Source organism: Phyllostomus discolor, chromosome 14 (assembly GCF_004126475.2).
Source record: "Phyllostomus discolor isolate MPI-MPIP mPhyDis1 chromosome 14, mPhyDis1.pri.v3, whole genome shotgun sequence".
NCBI lineage: Eukaryota > Metazoa > Chordata > Mammalia > Chiroptera > Phyllostomidae > Phyllostomus > Phyllostomus discolor.
This window is the reverse complement of record NC_040916.2, coordinates 46986040-47003691: the sequence shown is the minus strand read 5'-3', so window position 1 is coordinate 47003691 and position 17652 is coordinate 46986040. Positions and strand designations below refer to the sequence as shown.

At 47.8% G+C, this 17652-nt stretch overlaps 1 protein-coding gene across 7 annotated transcripts in view; it reads left to right on the top strand.

Moving 5' to 3' along the window:
- TUFT1 (tuftelin 1) overlaps positions 1-9171 on the top strand; it is a 34676-nt gene extending 25505 nt beyond the window's left edge. For all 7 annotated transcript variants that reach the window (XM_036015968.1, XM_036015970.1, XM_036015969.1 and 4 more), the window contains 6 exons: positions 1973-2101; positions 2838-2932; positions 4812-4917; positions 5800-5883; positions 6797-6897; positions 7684-9171. In XM_036015968.1, the coding sequence (XP_035871861.1) occupies positions 1973-2101; positions 2838-2932; positions 4812-4917; positions 5800-5883; positions 6797-6897; positions 7684-7747 (579 nt within the window). In that variant the 3' untranslated portion in view covers positions 7748-9171. The remainder of the gene's footprint in view (positions 1-1972; positions 2102-2837; positions 2933-4811; positions 4918-5799; positions 5884-6796; positions 6898-7683) is intronic.
- Positions 9172-17652: the final 8481 nt, after the last annotated feature.

Below are 17652 nucleotides of genomic sequence, written 5' to 3'. Positions count from 1 at the left end.
GGGAGAGCAGTTTCTGCACTGAGAGGCACTGTGAAGTCCTCGTCGGTTTCGGCGTCACATAGAGGGCTCTGTTAGCCCTGGGTTTCAAAGCTTGAGCAAAAACGTCCTGAGTGAGAGCCAGCGGCTAGAAGGCCCCTGACTGCTTAAGCTACATGCCCGCAGTTTCTTAGAAGGGGCTGCCCTTTAACCCCATGGTACACAGCACCCACCAGCAAACAGGAGGTACTCCTTGGGTTGGTGCCACTTTTGGGGTAGGTTGGCACACTGTTGTGATGAAGAGGTTTCTAGAGCTACAGGGACACGCACAGCAGGGGAGCACGCTGGTTTTCTTTCTCCTTCGTGATCTGACAGTGGGGTGGGAGGGTCCTGGGCCTGTTAATGCTATGCCCTGAGCACACACCAGCCTGGGCACAGTGTTTATGTACAGAAATGAGAAACTTTTTTTTTTAAGATTTATCTTTAGAGAGAGGGAAAGGGAGGGAGAAAGAGAAGAGAGAAACATTGATCCCTTGCCTCTTGCACCTCCCCCAACCAGGGACCTGACCCACAACTCAGGAATCGAATAGGCGACCTTTCGGTTTGCAGGATGGCACCCAGTTCACTGAGCCACGCTGGTCAGAGTGAGCGGGAGAGACCTTATTTTTACGTCCCTGCCCATGGGGCTGGCCTGTTTCCGGCTCATGTGGCGTATTCTCAGTCTCTCCTAATGAATTAGACTCTGTGGTCTACTTTTCTGAACCTGGGGGTAGAAAGGGCAAGGTTGTCAATTACCATGAAAACAACCTGCCACTAAGCCTGGTTTCTCGTTCTACTGGCTGCTGGCTGTCAGGAAGGATTTGCAGTGAGCTTCTCTGGACAGGGCCGGTGTGCAGCAGCGACACGTCCCATCACACATCATCCTGCACTTTGCTTTCTCCTCCCTGCTCTGACTTCAGGAGGAGCTGGACAAACTGGCTGCTGCTGTTCCATTTCCCAGGGCTGGTCATGCTCTCCAGAGGTTTCCTGAGTTCTCTTAACTGATTGGGGAGTCAGTGTGGGGTAACTGGGAAGCTACTGAAATGGACGGTGAAGTAACCGGGTTCTAGCTGTGTAATCTCGACGAGGTCATCTGGCCTTTAGTTGGGAAAGGAGAGGGTTGGACTAGGTAAACATCAGTTAGTTCCATTAGTGATTTTACTGAGCAGTGACTGTGTGATGGGTACTGTGCTGAACTCTGGAAATGTAATGGTATTCAAAGTCTCGGCCATCACGAAGCTGATGGTCTGCTGCGGGGTGCACATGAGTGACTGGGCAAAATCTGCTCTTGATGAGGGGAGGGCAGTGTGTCCTCTGTGGTGTCTCACCCAGGCTCGGTGGCTCCCCGGAGGCAGGGGTGTCTAAGCTGAGACCTGAAGGACAGTTAGGGTTTGGCAAAGTGCATGTGGGAGGGAAGGAAGCAATTCCTACTTTACTTTTCATTCTAAAATTCAGCTTCTATCCTTTCCAAATTAGCTTGTCATCTTAGATAAGAAACCAAATTCTTCCTGGTGCTTAGTACCTTTGGCCTTTGTGTGCAGGCTGCAGTATGGCTTGAAGGGAGGGTGAGGAAGAGTTGGGGAACAGAAGGAGCGACGTGGAGATTATCCTCCTCTGGATTCTCTGACCTGAAAACCACAGTGCTGGGTGACCTTGGGTGGCGTCAGAGGGCCTGTGGAGATGGTGAAGAAGTCAGCCGTTGGAAAGTGGTGCTTACTTTCCAGGTGTCACTCTAAAGTAGAGCTCAGCCAACTGCGTGTCAGTGGACCCCAGAAATGGAGTTAGTGTGCTAGTCCCCCAAGTGGTCCTAGGACAGTGAGTGGGAGATGGCTGCATGCTCATCAGGGTTGCCCACCTCCTCCCATCACCACGCCTAGGTTCCTAGGTCCTTTTCTAAGGTTTTTATCCACGTTTGGTCTTTTTGTCCCCTGTTTTATACATCCCCATCTTGTCTTAGGTCACACTCAGCCGGTACCAGAGAGAAGCAGAGCAGAGTCACTTGGCCCTGGAGAGAGCGGAGGACAGAGCAGAGCAGAAAGAGATGGAAGTCGGAGAGCTGCAGAGGCACCTGCTGGGGATGGAGACGGTAACGGGGAGCCCTGCCCTTCAGAGCGCAGACTCTGGGCTGGGGGAGCCCGGGGTCGACCGAGACGCTTGTGGAGACTCTCCTCTTCTGAGCAGCTCCACGTCTAGTATATTTTAGCCTTTAAGGAAGGAAAGGCCTTTCTGTCATCTAGCTCCAGCCCTTGCTAACTAGAGTGGAGTCCATTTCCATTTTAACTGGATTCTTTTTTTTTTTTTTTAAGATTTTATTTATCTTTATCTTTATTTATTTATTTATCTTTAGAGGGGAAGGGAAGGAGAGAGGGAGAGAAATATCAATGTATGGTTGCCTCTTATGTGCCCCCTGCTGGGAACTGGCCTGCAACCCAGGCATGTGCCCTGACTGGGAATGGAACCAGGGCCATTTTAGCTGGATTCTTATATAGCTGCTCTTTATGGGCTTTTGAACTATTAAGGAGCCACTCGGACTGGTTTCTGAGGGATTGCAGCCATAGCTGGCAGGTGGGCCTGGGTGATGCAGGGCCAGGCTCTCCGTCTGGGCAGCTGGGTGAGGCTGGGAAGTTTCTGTGTGCGGAGGGTGGGGAGGGTTTTCCCTGACAGGGGAGGACACCCCATCAAACCAGCTTGGCCTGCTGCTCTTTGGCAGCTGTCCCAGGCCCAGTAGGGGCTGAGCCCCAGCCCTAGCGGCCACCTCACCCTGAACACGGAACCTGTTACCATCTTCTTATTCTGGATTTTCTTTCCTTTGGCTCCTCCAGGAGCATCAGGCCTTACTGGAGAAGGTCAGGGAAGGGGAGACGGCCCTGGAGGAACTTCGGAGCAAGAATGCTGACTGCCGAGCAGAACAAGAAAAGTAAGGGCCCTGTCTGCCGTGCAGCTGGGGTGCAGGGAGGGTAGGGCGGGCCATGCAGCCTGCAGCTCTCAGGGTGGCCAGCCCTGGGGAAGAGGCTAGTGCTGTCGTCAGATCTTCCAGCTCTGAGTCAGTGTGTCTGCTCAGGGTGGGGCCCCGCCCAGGGAGATACTGTTTGGGGAGCTGCCATCTCCGGGGAGTTCATTTTCCGTGGAGTAATAACTTTGAGAAAAGGGTTTTATTTTAAGAGCCAAGGTCAAGAGCTAGAAAAGCATCTGCCGTTGCAGCACATCATCCCACAGGTTGTTCCCCTGGATGTGGGTGCAGGATTGTTACACCGGTTTCCTCCCCCTCAAAACAACAACTAACTGTAAACTGTTTGAAAGTGAAATCCAGTAACTTCCTCACCAGTTTTGCTGATGAAAATTACAGTTGGCAGCTTCGTGAAGAGATAATGATCTTCCTTTCACGTGAAGCACCTCGGAAACTGAGAACCACCTGCCAGCATATAGGGGATTTCTGAGATCCTTTCCACTTCGAGGTTAGAGGGTTTTGCATATTCCCTCTGGTCAGAGGGGATCAGAGGCCCCAGACCAGTGAAATCTACAGAGCAAATACTGGGCCATTCTGGACCTTCAAGAATTTGGAAGTTCTTTGTGCCCTTGGCAATTGATAAATAAGATCTCAAATGATAGATCAAATTTAACATCAGCATATTGAGTCTGACCTTCATTGTATCAATTGGACCTTTTCAAGTTCAACAGACATGACCTGAAAGGCCTTCTAAGGAATTTCGAAGATGAACAGACACAACATGATCCTTGCCTTCTCGGACCCCTCAGTCTGCTGGGAGCATTTTCTCTCCTTTGGGATAACCACAATCTGCGCCTGCCTGGCACGGAAAATGCAGACATGCAGCCTCCTTTCTGACTGGACTCCATAGCAAGAATTGCTTTAAATTACTCACACTCCCGGTTCCTTAAAAATGGGTGCTCATGTGCAAGCGACAGGGAGGAATGAACAGGAGAAACAAAAAAAGCCAGATAATCTAAAACTGAGGCTTGGGGATGGCAGGTGATCCTCACCAGTGTCGATTTCCTAAATGAAAGGAGAGTGAGAGGCGCCTGGGGAGCTAAGGGTGGGAACGTTTGAAGCTTAGGGAGGATGTCGGGGTGCTAAGATTTCATTTGTACCCCACCCCCTCACCTTCTAACGGCAGGCACTTGGCAGCTTCCTCTGGTGAAACTGGAGAGGAATGGGTACCAGAATTCTTCAGAGGCCTTGCACTCCAGGACACTCTCCCCAGCCACCTGACCTTCAGGGATTTGGTCCCAGTTTGCTTAGGAGACGAAAAGGAGACAGCAGTGTCTAGGAATCAAGAGACTTAAAAACAGGCTTGTGTGAAAAGGCTTTAAGGGTCCTCAAGTCTGATCTCCCTCTTGATAAAAAATCCTGCCACCAGCTTGGTTGTGGTGGGTGTCACAGTCCCAGCTCCTGCTCAATTCTTCAGGAGTGAGGAGCTCCCTGCACACAAGGCAGACCACTTCCAGCAGCTTGAACACGAGACGGTCTTCCTGCGTTTACATGAGAACCGCTTCCCTGGAACACCTACCTACGCATTCTAGTTCTGCCCTCTAAAGCTCTCCAGAATGGCCACGTCTCACCTTTCTGAGCCACATTTTCCTCATTTGGACCACCGGATCTCTATCGATGCCTCCATTGTGATGTTCTAATGTGTCCCCCCACATCTTAGGGCAAACCACTGGGGAACTGGGCAGAGGGAATCACACTAGATGGAAGCCCTGAGCCCAAGCCTCTTCCTGGGACTGGGGACACAAAGCATCTTTACCCCTTGCCTTAGTCTGCTGCTCTGTATCCCCAGGGCCGCTAACCTGGAAAAGGAAGTGGCTGGGTTGCGGGAGAAGATCCACCACTTGGATGACATGCTAAAGAGCCAGCAGCGGAAAGTCAGGCAAATGATAGAGCAGGTAAGCAGGGTCCGATGTCCCCTGCCATGGGTTGCCCCCGCTGGAGGTCACTGCATTGAGCTAGTGCTGTTTCCCTGTCCAGTCTACGCTTCTGTTTAGTCTCCTGGGGAGCTTGGCTTGTATTCGCATACACATTCACTTATCTGTGTGCAGATTATGGACCCTGCACCTCATAGCAGATTGTCTGCTTTCCCCCACCTGTGCTCAAGCGTAGCATACTCAGGGTAGGCTGGTTTGCAGAATTGTTTTGAGAACTTAAGACCCCTGAGTGGCAGGGCATGTTCGCTGCATGTCAGCTCTGTGAGAGCCCGGATTTTTCTGTTTTGTTCACTGCTGTTTCTCATTGTCTAGAACAGAGTCTATCATATAGTAAGCTCTCAATAACTATTTTTTAAAGATTTTATTTATTTATTTTTAGAGAGGGAAGCGAGGGAGAAAGAAAGAGAGAGAGAAACATCAATGTGCAATTGCTGGGGGCTGTGGCCTAGAACCCAGGCATGTGCCCTGACTGGGAATCGAAAACCTGCTATGCTTTGGTTCGCAGTCCGCGCTCAATCCACTGAGCTACGCCAGCCAGAGCAACTATTTCTTAAGTGAATAAAAAAAGTTGTATTTCCCAAAGTCAAATGGAATGGTTTCGGAATCATCTATTATTTGGGATTATCAGGGTGGTGTTTCCCTCTCACCCCTTACCTCATACCTGGGATAATCCAGAGTTTAATATTGAAGGAGGTGAGGCTTTTACAGAAAAGCTAAGCAAGGCATGTGAGTGGTACAAACTTGGCCTTTAGTCTCTGCTGGCTCCCTGGCAGCAGGGTGAAGTTTGATGAGTGTGAATGAGTCATTTCAAAATGAGCTCAAGTGTCTCCCATATCTTTGCAGCTCCAGAATTCAAAGGCTGTGATCCAGTCAAAGGACAGCACCATCCAGGAGCTCAAGGAGAAAATAGCCTACCTAGAAGCAGAGGTGCGTGCGCTGGGTAGCCTGGGGAGGGAGCAGACTCCCAAAGAGAAGACAGGGCATGAGGCAGGGAGAGGTTCTGGGGGGCAGGGGCCTCAACTTGTCCAACTGCTGCTCAGAAGTGAGTATGTGGGATGGCTGGTTGATCTTCAGTTCAGCTGAGTGAACGTCGTCTGAGAACCTTCAGGGGGTTGCTAACAATGGTAAGACCTGCCCCCACTCTGAAGAGCTATGTCATCGTGGTACAAGCCCTGCGCCCAGGAACTATGGAGGCGAGTCCTTAATTCTGCCTATGGGCTTAGCAGAGGAGCTGACCACATAGCTGGACTTTGAAGGAGAAGGCATTCCGTAGAGGCGGAGTCTCCCATGGCCAAGGCAATGGGCTCGATTGCTAATGAGTTATTTCTCGGCTGATTTCCGCCTTACCTCAGAGTCCTTCCTCTCCATTGACTACCTAAAGTAGCCACATGTGAAATTTCCACATGTGAAATTTCCTTGTGGCTGGGGAGATAAAAAGAAGTGGAAGATGGGGCTGTTGATCTTTGGAGAGTTGTTAGTCTAGAGTTAGAGATAAAATACATTTTTAAAAAATGACCTAAGAATACTTATAGAATAGCGTATTAACAAGGACATATAAATAACTCAACTGACTCCAGGAAATTAGATATACAGGAAATGAGTGGTGTTGCACAGAGCTGTTGAGAGAACACTTCTCAGGGAGGGGGCTGCAGCAGCTACTGGGGGACGAGAGCGAGCTGGCCTGGGGAAGACGAGGGGCGAGGGCGTCCCAGCAGAGGCACGCAGGGTGGGGGCGCGGTGACAGCAGTGCAGGCACAGAGGTGGAGATACCAGAACGAGCAGTTAAATGTGACAAACGGAAAGCCAGAAGCCAATTGTAACCTCAGCACTGGTGCTGCAGAATTTAGAGATGCATGACCGGCTGGAACACCTGATCGAGAAACAAGTCAGTCACGCCAACTTCAGCACCCAGACCTGGGCCAAGACCGAGAACCTGGGCAGGTAAGCGCATATGTGTGGAGTGGGGCCGAGGGAGCAAGCTAAGGAAAGAGCTGTGGCAACCCTTTAGTGCTGATGCCAAGACCATGGCTCTTTTTTTTTTTTTTAATTCATTTATTTTTAGAGAGGGAAGGGAGGGAGAAAGAGAGAGAGAGAGGAACATCAATGTGTGGTTCCTGGGGGCCGTGGCCTGCAACCCAGGCATGTGCCCTGACTGGGAATCGAACCTGCGATACCTGGTTCGCAGCCCACGCTCAATCCACTGAGCTACGTGAGCCAGGGCAAGGCCATGGCTCTTTTAAATCCAAGTTTATCTCTCAGCCTCTGACCTCCCCACTCTCTACCCAAACCATTCTCTCACCAGGTTAGGCCAGAGCATGCTACCACTCCCCCAGAAGGCCCACCAACAGCTAACAGAGGTGTATAAACCCTCTGAAATTGTATCCAAAAATCATGCATGTGTAGTATGTGCATATTTCCAGGAAGAGGCCCTTTTTTGCCTCAAGAAATCCACAACAAGGTCTAAGACTTTGAAAAAAAACAAGAATCACAGCCACACCCACTTCACAGTTGTTTAACTGCTCCCTCTCTTCTCATCACCCCTGCCACCGGACTAGTCCCGCCCCTAAGCCTTCCCTTGGATGTCACTGACAATGACTGTTTCAGAGCACTTGGAACCCAGGAGCTTAGCCAGCCCTGAAGTGTACAATTCCAGAGACAGACACGGAGGGGTGGCCCTGTGAAGGGTGGGTAACAACTCAGGACTTACGTTTCCAATTTTCTTTTCAGCGTTCGGATAGCCAAGCCCCCCAACCCCAAGCCCATGCCTCTCATCCGGGTGGTGGAAACATGAGCTGAGGAGACGGATGCTGCTTTTGCTGCGGAAGCTCGTCACCCCGTAGGCTGTTAGCACTGACTTTAACCTCCTGACCGGTCCCCGGCTGCCCTCGGGGCAGGGGGTTTGTGTGTCCTGGTTCCAAACTCCTGTCCTCGGCCTGCTGGGTGGATGGAGAATGAGCGCCTCCTCTGGACACTGCAGCCCTTGGCGGACAGTATCCTGCTGGCAGGAGCCAGGGCCCCACCCTTACCCCTGTAGTTACTGGTTTTATCTTAGCAGAGCCTCCCTTCCGATGTAGCCAGGAGTTCAGCTGCTCCAGGCCCTCATCCAGTCAGAAGTGAAGAGATGACAACATTGGCCTCAGCCCTAGAAGATGGAGACACAGATGTCCACAGTGATTGGAGAGTGTCCTGGGGGAACGACGTTCCTTCCAAACACACAGCTCTGTTCTTAGCAACAAACTGTTTTTCTACTGGCTCCACCCTCTGCTCATGCTGACCTGGGTCTTTTTCAGAAAGAGAGACAACAGGTTCCCTCAGCCCTGACTGGCCAGTCCCTGTTTTGGGGGGAGGAGAACATCACTCCGGGAGTAGCTTTGAGCAGAAGATCGTGCCAGGCCACAGTTAGTGTGACTTCTCCGCTGTGACGACTCCCAGCATCTCTTAGGGATTCCCCTAAGATGCAGCACAAGGTGCACCTTAGTCATCTTGACCGACTCAAAGCCTAAAAACTGTTTTCACTGGGTTACATCAGTGTCAGTGAAACTCTCCTTGTATTTATTTTGCTAAGTTATTGGCATTTTTGCTTATATCTCACACCTGATTCAGTACCAGAGTTCGACACCCTCCTCTCGCCGTGTTGGGGTTTTCTCGACACTGGGAGAAGAGTGTTCCCACAGGACTTCATTTCAGAACAACACTGTTCTAAATCTTTCTCTCTCTTTCCTCTACTTCTTTCCCTTCCTCTTCCACACCTGATCGGTACCTCAGGAAGGCAAGTATATTTGCCCTGAGACATTGTATGTTTGGGGGAAGAGGGCGATCAGGATTCTTGGGGAGAATTGAATTCTCCTAACTCCTCTGCACCCCTCTGCTTCCTCGTGGGTCTGTTGTCCTGGCTCCAACTGACCCTGTTACTCATAGTGTGCTCTTGACGGCTCTTCCTGTAGCCCCAAGAGGGAGAAAAGCATCAGAATGTGGTGGTATAGGACCCAGAAGTCTTCAGGTTCTATTGTGTTCGAGACTGGAAGCCTTAAGTCTGGGTGTTTGTGCATCACGTTCTGGCTTTGTCTGTGTGACAGTGTTCTGATTTCTTCGTGCAGCTCCTGAACCAGGGTTCAGACCAGTTGATCTCCACGGACCTTTCCAGTTCTGATACTTTTTCCTGTACTATATTCTTTGTATGATAAATTTAATAAATTTGTTAATGTTTCTCTTTGAGCTCCTGGCCTAGTTTCTTTTCACTTTTCAGGAAGGATGAAAGAACATCATTTTAGGGCCCCTTGAGGATGGGCGCCTTGCTGTCCACTGCTGGGAAGTGGGGTCCAGATATCCCAGCACTGTGGGGTGAGGACCCTGTAGCACTCAGAGGAGTTAGAATGTCCCCGTTAAGCAGCTAAGCGTCATGGCCCAAGCAGCTCAGTGTCGTTGAAGGAGGTAGCCCCTAACTTGAGCTTTGACCCATCTGGTGTTGTGGCCTTGTGGGGTCCCTGAGCTTGGCCAGTGTATCTTCAGGGCAGGGGGAGAATTGGTCGGAGGCAGAGATCCTGTGATGGGAGATTCACTAATCAGCACCGGAGGCAGCTGAGCAACTGCACGTCCTCTGCAGAGATGAACAGCTGTCTGGAAATGCTGACTGCAACTACCTAAGGGTTTAGTTTTGGGCTATCTCTGGACATCATTCAAGTAGTCCACTGATCTTTTTCTTTCTGCCAAGGATGTTTACTGCAGGGCCTAAAGGGGGCATGGCTGAATTTACACGAATCTTCTCTGGACCAAAGGAACTAGAACTGCAACGCCCTTCATCCCTGGCCATTTCCTTTCTAGCCCCCTTTCTCAATTGGAACAATGTAAAATTTTCTCATAACTTTCCCTTTCTACTCCCCAGGGAATTCACACCCAGGTTTCAGAATGCATTAGAAACCGGATCCAGACCTGGGTTTGTCTTCTGACGGTCCTGGGTTCTCTTTCCCTGGCAGTCTTGCTTGGCCTGGGTATATCTAGAGTGGGCTTGTTTTCAAAATGTGAAGAGGGTGGAAGCAGGGTGGGGTTGCCTCAGGTGCCAAGACTTGCCAGGCTGGAGGGAGACAGGAGTGAGTGTGCTGCCCTACAGGAAAGGGAGGCTCTCGACCTGGGCCTCGTTGATAGGATAAGCAGAGATTCCCGCTGGAGATAATGAAGTGTTCTGGAGACTAGAACAAGGGCACGGAGAGCTTCCTTGGGCCAAAAAGTGCCTCTGGTGTGTATTTCCCAGAGTTTAGTTGTTTCACCCCCAAAAGGAGCAGGAGCTTGCCACAGAGGCTAAGGAGGGTCTCTGGGAGGAGAATGTAGTCGAGGGAAAGGACCTTTTCAGTCAGAGGAGTAGGATGGGGGGAACCAGAGCAGAATGGGAAGAGGCACTGGGCCCAGGAGAGGGTGTGGTAAGTAAGCTGCTCCTGACTCCTGTGGCCTATTTATTGCCTGTGTTATGTCATTTGTAAGCCAACTCTTCTGTGCCTCTTGAATGTTTTGGGGAGGGGAGATGGAGTCTGACACGCCGGGACCTTGGCCCAGTGTCAGATGAAGGCCAGTGTCTTTGAGCTGGGTGTTGAGAGCTGCCCAGACACGCGGCCCTCTGTAGAGGGCCTCCTGTGACCTGGGACACCAGCCCTAGGAAAACTAGCTTGCTGGAACACTCCTCGCCTCCCAAACAACTACCCTTGGCCTCCTACCTCTACTTTTGTCCCTTCCCCTGACAGAAAAATCCTGCCAGGGATATGGTATTTCAACCAGGTGGTGCATTGAGACATTTAAAAACTAAGTTTCTAAAACCAAAGTTGATTTGCTCACATTCATCTCTATGTAAAAGAACCTTTCACCATGAACCGTTCCAAGGTTTACTCTGGAAAGATGCTCTGACATGATCATTGACCGAGGAGGTAATGTCCCCAGGGAAAGAAAAGCGGTGTTCCTCTTTAATCAGCTCTTCCAGTTGTGTTGCTGTTTTTTGTGGGGCCGCTGATAATCCCCTGAGCTCCTGAGCTCCTCGGAGCCAAGCGCGGTGGAGCTGGGGCCTGAGCTGGTTCAGGCTCAGACCCGCCAGCAGATGTTAGCCCAGGGCCCTTGGCCTCTTTTCCGCACTTTAATTTAGGACTCCAGCTTTGCATGGAGAAATTATTTCCTATCTTCCCTGTTCCAGTTCAAAGTTGGACACCTAAATATTCTGTATACCCTCTGCCCCACCCCCTGCCACCACCCTTCTCCAAGGAAAATTCTTATCCGGGCCGAGGATAAAGGAGATGTTTTTCAAAGGTGAGCAATTTCTAGCTCCGTGTGCTCTGTGGGGTTGGCAGGGAGACCAACTTTCATCTCTAAAACGTGTGTGGCTTTTCTGCTGGAATCTTCCCCTCGATCCCAGGGTAATTAATTTCCTGACAGGGTGTTGGTCACCCAGTCTCAGACCACAGAACCTCAGACAGCTGGGGGCGGGGACGAAAGTCGTTCATCCTCACGATTTTATCAGTTCAGTGCTGAATACACCTAGGCCTTTCCCCCTCTCACTTGTGTTTGCATGAGTTTGGGGCCCCTTCTCTCTGTTTTATATCTATCTGCGTGTCTGTGTGTCAACTGGCCAGATGTGTAAAACAGATTATTGTGGGGGGAAAAATTTGAAAAACACTGGTATTTAGAAAAAACTTGGTTTCCTACCTGTGTGCCTCCTATACTTATGACTCACACGAACACTTCTGGCACATCTGGTCACCAAATATTTGCGGGCCCCCCCCCACACACACACACACCACACCATTCTCTGTGACATCAGCTGTGTGTCTTACAATTGACCTTGATTCTGACACTGTCTACCTAGAGACCGTATCAACCCCACAGGTTAACAGCTCGGTCCCACAAGGCTGCACCCCACCCCCCATTCAGGTGCCAGTTGCGAGTAGATCACCAGGTTACCAACAACTTCCAGCCGACTTGGCTACAAATCAGAAGTTCCTGTGACCCTCCCTTCCCCTGACTTTGATTAATTTGCTCACAGAACTCAGGGAAACATAGTTACCAGTTCATTAAGGCTGTGTTAACAGATACAGGTGAACATCCAGATGAAGAGATAAATAAGGTAAAATCTGGGAGTATCCTGAATGCAGGAGCTTCTGTCCCTGTGGACGTGGGGTGTGTCACCTCCCCGCTGTGGTTCATCAGCTCGAAAGCTGCCTGAACCTCATACTATTGGGATTTCAGAGAGGCTTTCTCATGTAGGTACAATCAATTAGAAACTCGGTTTCTAGCACCTCTCCCCTTTCTGGAGGATGGGGCAGGTAGGGCTAAACATTCCAAGGTTCTGTTCATGGCTTGGTCTTTTGGGTGACCAGCCCCCATCCAGGACCCTGCCCAGAGTCTGCTCATTAGAACAAAAGATGCTCCAAGTGTTCTTGTCACGTAGGAAATTACAAGCACTTTAGGAGCTCTATGCTAGGAACTAGGGGCAGATACCAAAATATACAAGGGGGAATAAAAAAACCCTGGAATTTATTTATGAAAATGTGTTTATTCTTTCAGGCTTAAATTTCAGCCACCTTCAAAGTACTCTCCATTTGATGCAATACACCTATCGAGACTTTTCCACTGCTCAAAACAGTTTTTGAACTTGCTGATTTTGATGCCTTTCAGTGAGTCTGCCATTTTTTGTTTCACCTCTTCCACATTGGCAAACTGTTTCCCTTTGAGGACTTTTTTCATCAGGGGAAACAAACAAAAAAAAAGTCATGCAGGATGAGGTCAGGTGAACAGGGAAGGTGGGGCACAGAGGTGATGCCATTTTTGGTCAAAACTGCTGAATACTTATGCAGTGTGGGCAGGTGTGCTGGTGAATTGCCCACAATGAAATGGGCAAACATACTGAAAGAGTCTTCAGAAAAATTCATTGAGACCCAGTGCAGCCTCTCACAACGCCAGCTGGTACACTGATACAGGTGGGTTCCTAGAACTTTCCCATAGCAGGGGAACCCTGTACTACAAGGGGCCCACCCTATAGAAGATAATTCTGTTTTTTGGGGGGGTCCCCCCTCATTCACATATATATGTATATTTCATGATCTCAAAACTGATGTGTAGCACAGACCTCTCTCCTCGGCTATATGGTCATCTCAGGGTCAGGAGTCATCTCGGGAGAACCTAAGTGGACTGGCTCCTGAACTACCTCCCACAGCCGATCTCTCTCACTTCCTCTCAGTGGATAGAAATCACTCTCTTCAGTGATTCAAACTAGAAATTTTAAAGTCACCTTCGACTCTTCTTTCCATTCCTTTATCCCTTATATCCCATTTGTCAACATGTCCCAGTGTTTCCTCTTTTGAAACCTGTCTCAGACTTTCCCCTTTCCGTGTTCACAGACTCACTGTAGCCACTGTTAAACCTGGATTACCGCAGAAGCCAGTTCTCACCGGTCCGCCCCCTCGTCTAACCTGCCCCAAATCTGCCCTCCTCACCAGCATCGTTCGAAGCCTTCCCAGCTACAGTTTCCATCCTATCAGCGGGTTGTTTAGCCGGGACCAAAGGAGGCTGATGGGAAGCACAACAGCAGTCTCTGTAGAGATGAACATTTGCCGTGAGGAAGGAGCAGTTTTCATCCGTCGGGCTCCAGAGGGAGCAGCTCAGACCTGCCGGTGGTGCTTGTAGGGAGACAGCTCAAAAGCAAAAGAATACCATCCACGAAATCCCAATTAGAAAACAACCTAAAATATAAGATACCTAGAAATAAGCTTTATTTGAGGGTAAATGATCTACATGAAGAAAGTGACCCTATTTTGTTGAGAAATATGAAGAAAAACTTCCCTGGATGGCAAAGTTAAAATTGTAAATTAAAAATTCCTCCTTAATTTATTTTAAGGCTTTGTGTAATTACAGTGAAAATCTCAATAGAGTCCCCTTAAAATTAGATATAATTATTTTTTAAATTCATCTGGAAAAATAAATAGGAGAGATGGGAAACTTTTTTTGAAGGCAGTTTAATTGGGAGGAGTATTATTAGCCTTGACAGAAGTAAAACATTATAAACCTATACATCAGTTTAACACACTGGCTAGGCAAAACAGAGCCAATTTCATAGAAATGTTTTTAAAGGACAAAGGGAGCATTGCAACCAATGGGGTAAATGTTAAACACAAAAACCAAAAACCTCAAACCTCAAACCATACACCTAAAATAAATTCTGGTAAATTACATATTACAACTTAACTAGAAAAACTAGAAAATACAATTGAATAGCAGCTCTGAGAGAAGATCCATTCATAATTTTAGTATTGAAGATCATGAAGGTATGTGTCAATTATATCTCAATAAAAAAATAAAGTTCCCTAACCGGTGTGGCTCAGTTGGTTAAACATCATCTGGCAAAACAAAAGGCTGCCGGTTCAATTCCTGGTCAGGGCACATGCCTGGGTTCAGGGTTCAGTCCCCAGTCCAGGCACTTGCAAGAGGCAGCCGATCAATGTATCTCTCTCACATTAATGTTTTCTCCCTGTCTTTCTGCCTTCCTCCCCCTCTCTCTAAAAATAAATAAATACATTTTAGAAGAATTAACAATAAAAAATAAAGGTCATAAAGGAAAATATTTTAGTTCATAAAAATGTAAAACTTCTGGATTAAAAAACTAAAGAAAGCCAAAAGAATAAGGAATCAGTGGCAAATATGAGGAAGAGGGAACATTTTTATTGGAAAGCTCAAACAAATGGATAAAAATACTAAATTCCTTCTAGATCACTGTCAAGATAAGAGTTCATATACTTTTTTAAAAAATATATTTTATTGATTATGCTATTACAGTTGTCCCATTACCCCTCTTCATTCCCCTCCACCCTGCACACCCTCTCCCACCCACATTCCCCCCTTTAGTTCATGTCCATGTGTCATAAGTTTTTTAACTTCTACATTTCCCATACTATTCTTGCCCTCCTCCTGTCTATATTCTATTTACCATCTATGCTACTTATTCTCCATACCTTTTCTCCTCTCTCCTCCTCCCACTCCCCTGTTGCTAACCCTCCATGTGATCTCCATTTCTGTGGTTCTGTTCCTGTTCTAGTTGTTTGCTTAGTTTCTTTTGGTTTTGTTTTAGGTATGGTTGTTAATAATTGTGAGTTTGCTGTCATTTTACTATATATGTCTTTTATCTTCTTTTTCTAAGATAAGTCCCTTTAAAATTTCATATAATAAGGGCTTGGTGATGATGAACTCCTTTAACTCGACCTTATCTAAGAAGCACTTTATCTGCCCTTCCATTCTAAATGAAAGCTTTTCTGGATAGAGCAATCTGGGATGTAGGTCCTTGCCTTTCATGACTTGGAATACTTTCCAGCCCCTTCTTGCCTGCAAAGTCTCTTTTGAGAAATCAGCTGACAGTCTGATGGGAACTCCTTTGTAGGTTACTGTCTCCTTATCTCTTACTGCTTCTAGGATTCTCTCCTTCATTTTTACCTTGATTAATGTAATTATGATGTGCCTTGGTGTGTTCCTTCTTGGGTCCAACTTCTTTTGGACTCTGTGAGCTTTCTGGACTTCCTGGAAGTCTATATCCTTTGCCAGAATGGGGAAGTTCTCCTTTATTATTTGTTTGAATAACTTTTCCACTTGTTGCTCTTCCTCTTCTCCTTCTGGTACCCCCATAATTCAGATGTTGGAACATTTAAAGATGTCCTAGAGGTTCCTAAGCCTCTCCTCATTTTTTCGAAATGTTCAAAAAAATGTAGTTCTTATTTCTTCATTCTTTTCTGATTGTATGTTTTTTCTTCCTTCTGGTCCACTCTATTGATGTGAGACCCAGCTTTCATTCTATCATTGTTGGTTCCCTGTGCATTTTTCTACATTTCACTTATTGTAGTCTTCATTTTTTCATCTAATTTGTGACCAAAATCAACCACTTCTGTGAGCATCCTGATCACCAGTGCTTTGAACTGTGCATCTGATAGGTTGGCTATCTCTCGGTCGCTTAAAAGTACTGACTCTAGGACTTTCATTCTGTTTGAGCCATCTTTTTTTTTCCCCTTTGGTCTGGTCGCTCCTGTTATGTTGAGGGGCGGAGCCTTAGGTGTTAACCAGGGCAGGGCACCTCAGTCACTGGGTTGTGACGTTGTATGTGGGTGCTTGCTCCGCTCTCCATCGGACCTCAGTCCTTTCTGCCACTTTCCCCAAGCAAATTGGACCCCTCTGGTGCCAATTCCCGTGTGGGTGGGCATGTGCACCCCATGGGACTTTCCAACAACCTCTCCTGTGAGTCTGGGAGTCTCTCCCTGTGCCTTAACCCCCACAGGTGTTTTTAATCAATGCCCCAGGGCTCTGTTTCCCAGTGCTGTGATCCTGGGTTGCACACAGTGCCTTGCTGCACGATTGACACCTCACTGGGTCTCCTGGGGTCTGCCAGCTGCCACTTGTGCACTCAGGGTCCTTCTGCTGCGGTCTTGAGCGCCCAGGATGCCTTACGCACCCGGTCCCAACACTCTGCTCTCCGTGCCGTGACCTGTGCCCAGCTGCTGACTCCGCCCCTCCTGCCAGTCTGGATGAATGTGTCTATTTTAACTTCTTGGTTGTCCAACTTCCATACAGTTCAACTTTCTGTCAGTTCTGGTTGTTATTCTGTTTCTAAATTGTTGTTGTCCCTATCTTGGTTGTGCGAGGAGGCACAGTGTATCTACCTATGCCTCCATCTTAGCCGGAAGTTCCTCAAATTCATATACTTTTTTCTGCACATATTTATTAAGCGCCTACTCTGTGCAGGCTGCTCTGCCTTGGACTGAGGATTCAGGCAGTGTTATGACAGTGAGTGAGACACGTGTGATCCTGTCTTTGGGGCCTTCGCATTAGGTGGAATAAAGTAGGTTGCAAGCCATATGACCCAGCAATTCCATTTCTGGGTATTTATCCAAAGAAAATGAAAACACTAATTTGAAAAAATATATGTAGCCCTATGATCACTGCAGCATTATTTACAATAGCCAAGATATGGAAGCAACCTAGGTGTCCATCAACGGTTGACTGGAAAAAGAAGATGTGGTATCTATACACAATGGAATGTTATTCAGCAATAAAAAAGTGAAATCTTACCATTTGCAACAACATGGATGGACCTAGAGTGAAATAAGTCAGAGACAAATACCATATGATTTTACTTATACGTGGAATCTACAAAAACAAAAACAGAAACAGGCTCCTAGATACAGAGAACACACTGATGTTTGCCACTAGGGAAGGGATGAGAGGATGGGTAAAAAGGTAAAGTGGCCCTGGCTGGTGTAGCTCAGGGGATTGAGTGCCAGCCTGCAAACCAAAGGTTCACCTGTTTGATTCCCAGTCAGGGCACATGCCTGGGTTGTGGGCCAGGTCCCCAGCAGGGACGCAGGAGAGGCAACCACGCATTGATGTTTCTCTCCCTCTCTTTCTCCTTCCTTTTCCACTGTCTCTCCACTCTCTCTAAAAATAAATAAATAAAATCTTTTTTAAAAAGGGTGAAGGGGATTAAGAGGTACAACACAGTCAATAACATAGTAACTTTGTACGGTGATAGATGGTCACTAAACTTATCGCGGGATCACTTAACAGGGTTTATAAATGTGGAATCACTGTGTCATACACCTGAAACTAATAAGTAAAATATTGTATGTCAACTACATTTTAATAAAATAAAATTATTTAATTTTCAAACTGCTGGAATAAGAAGCCAAT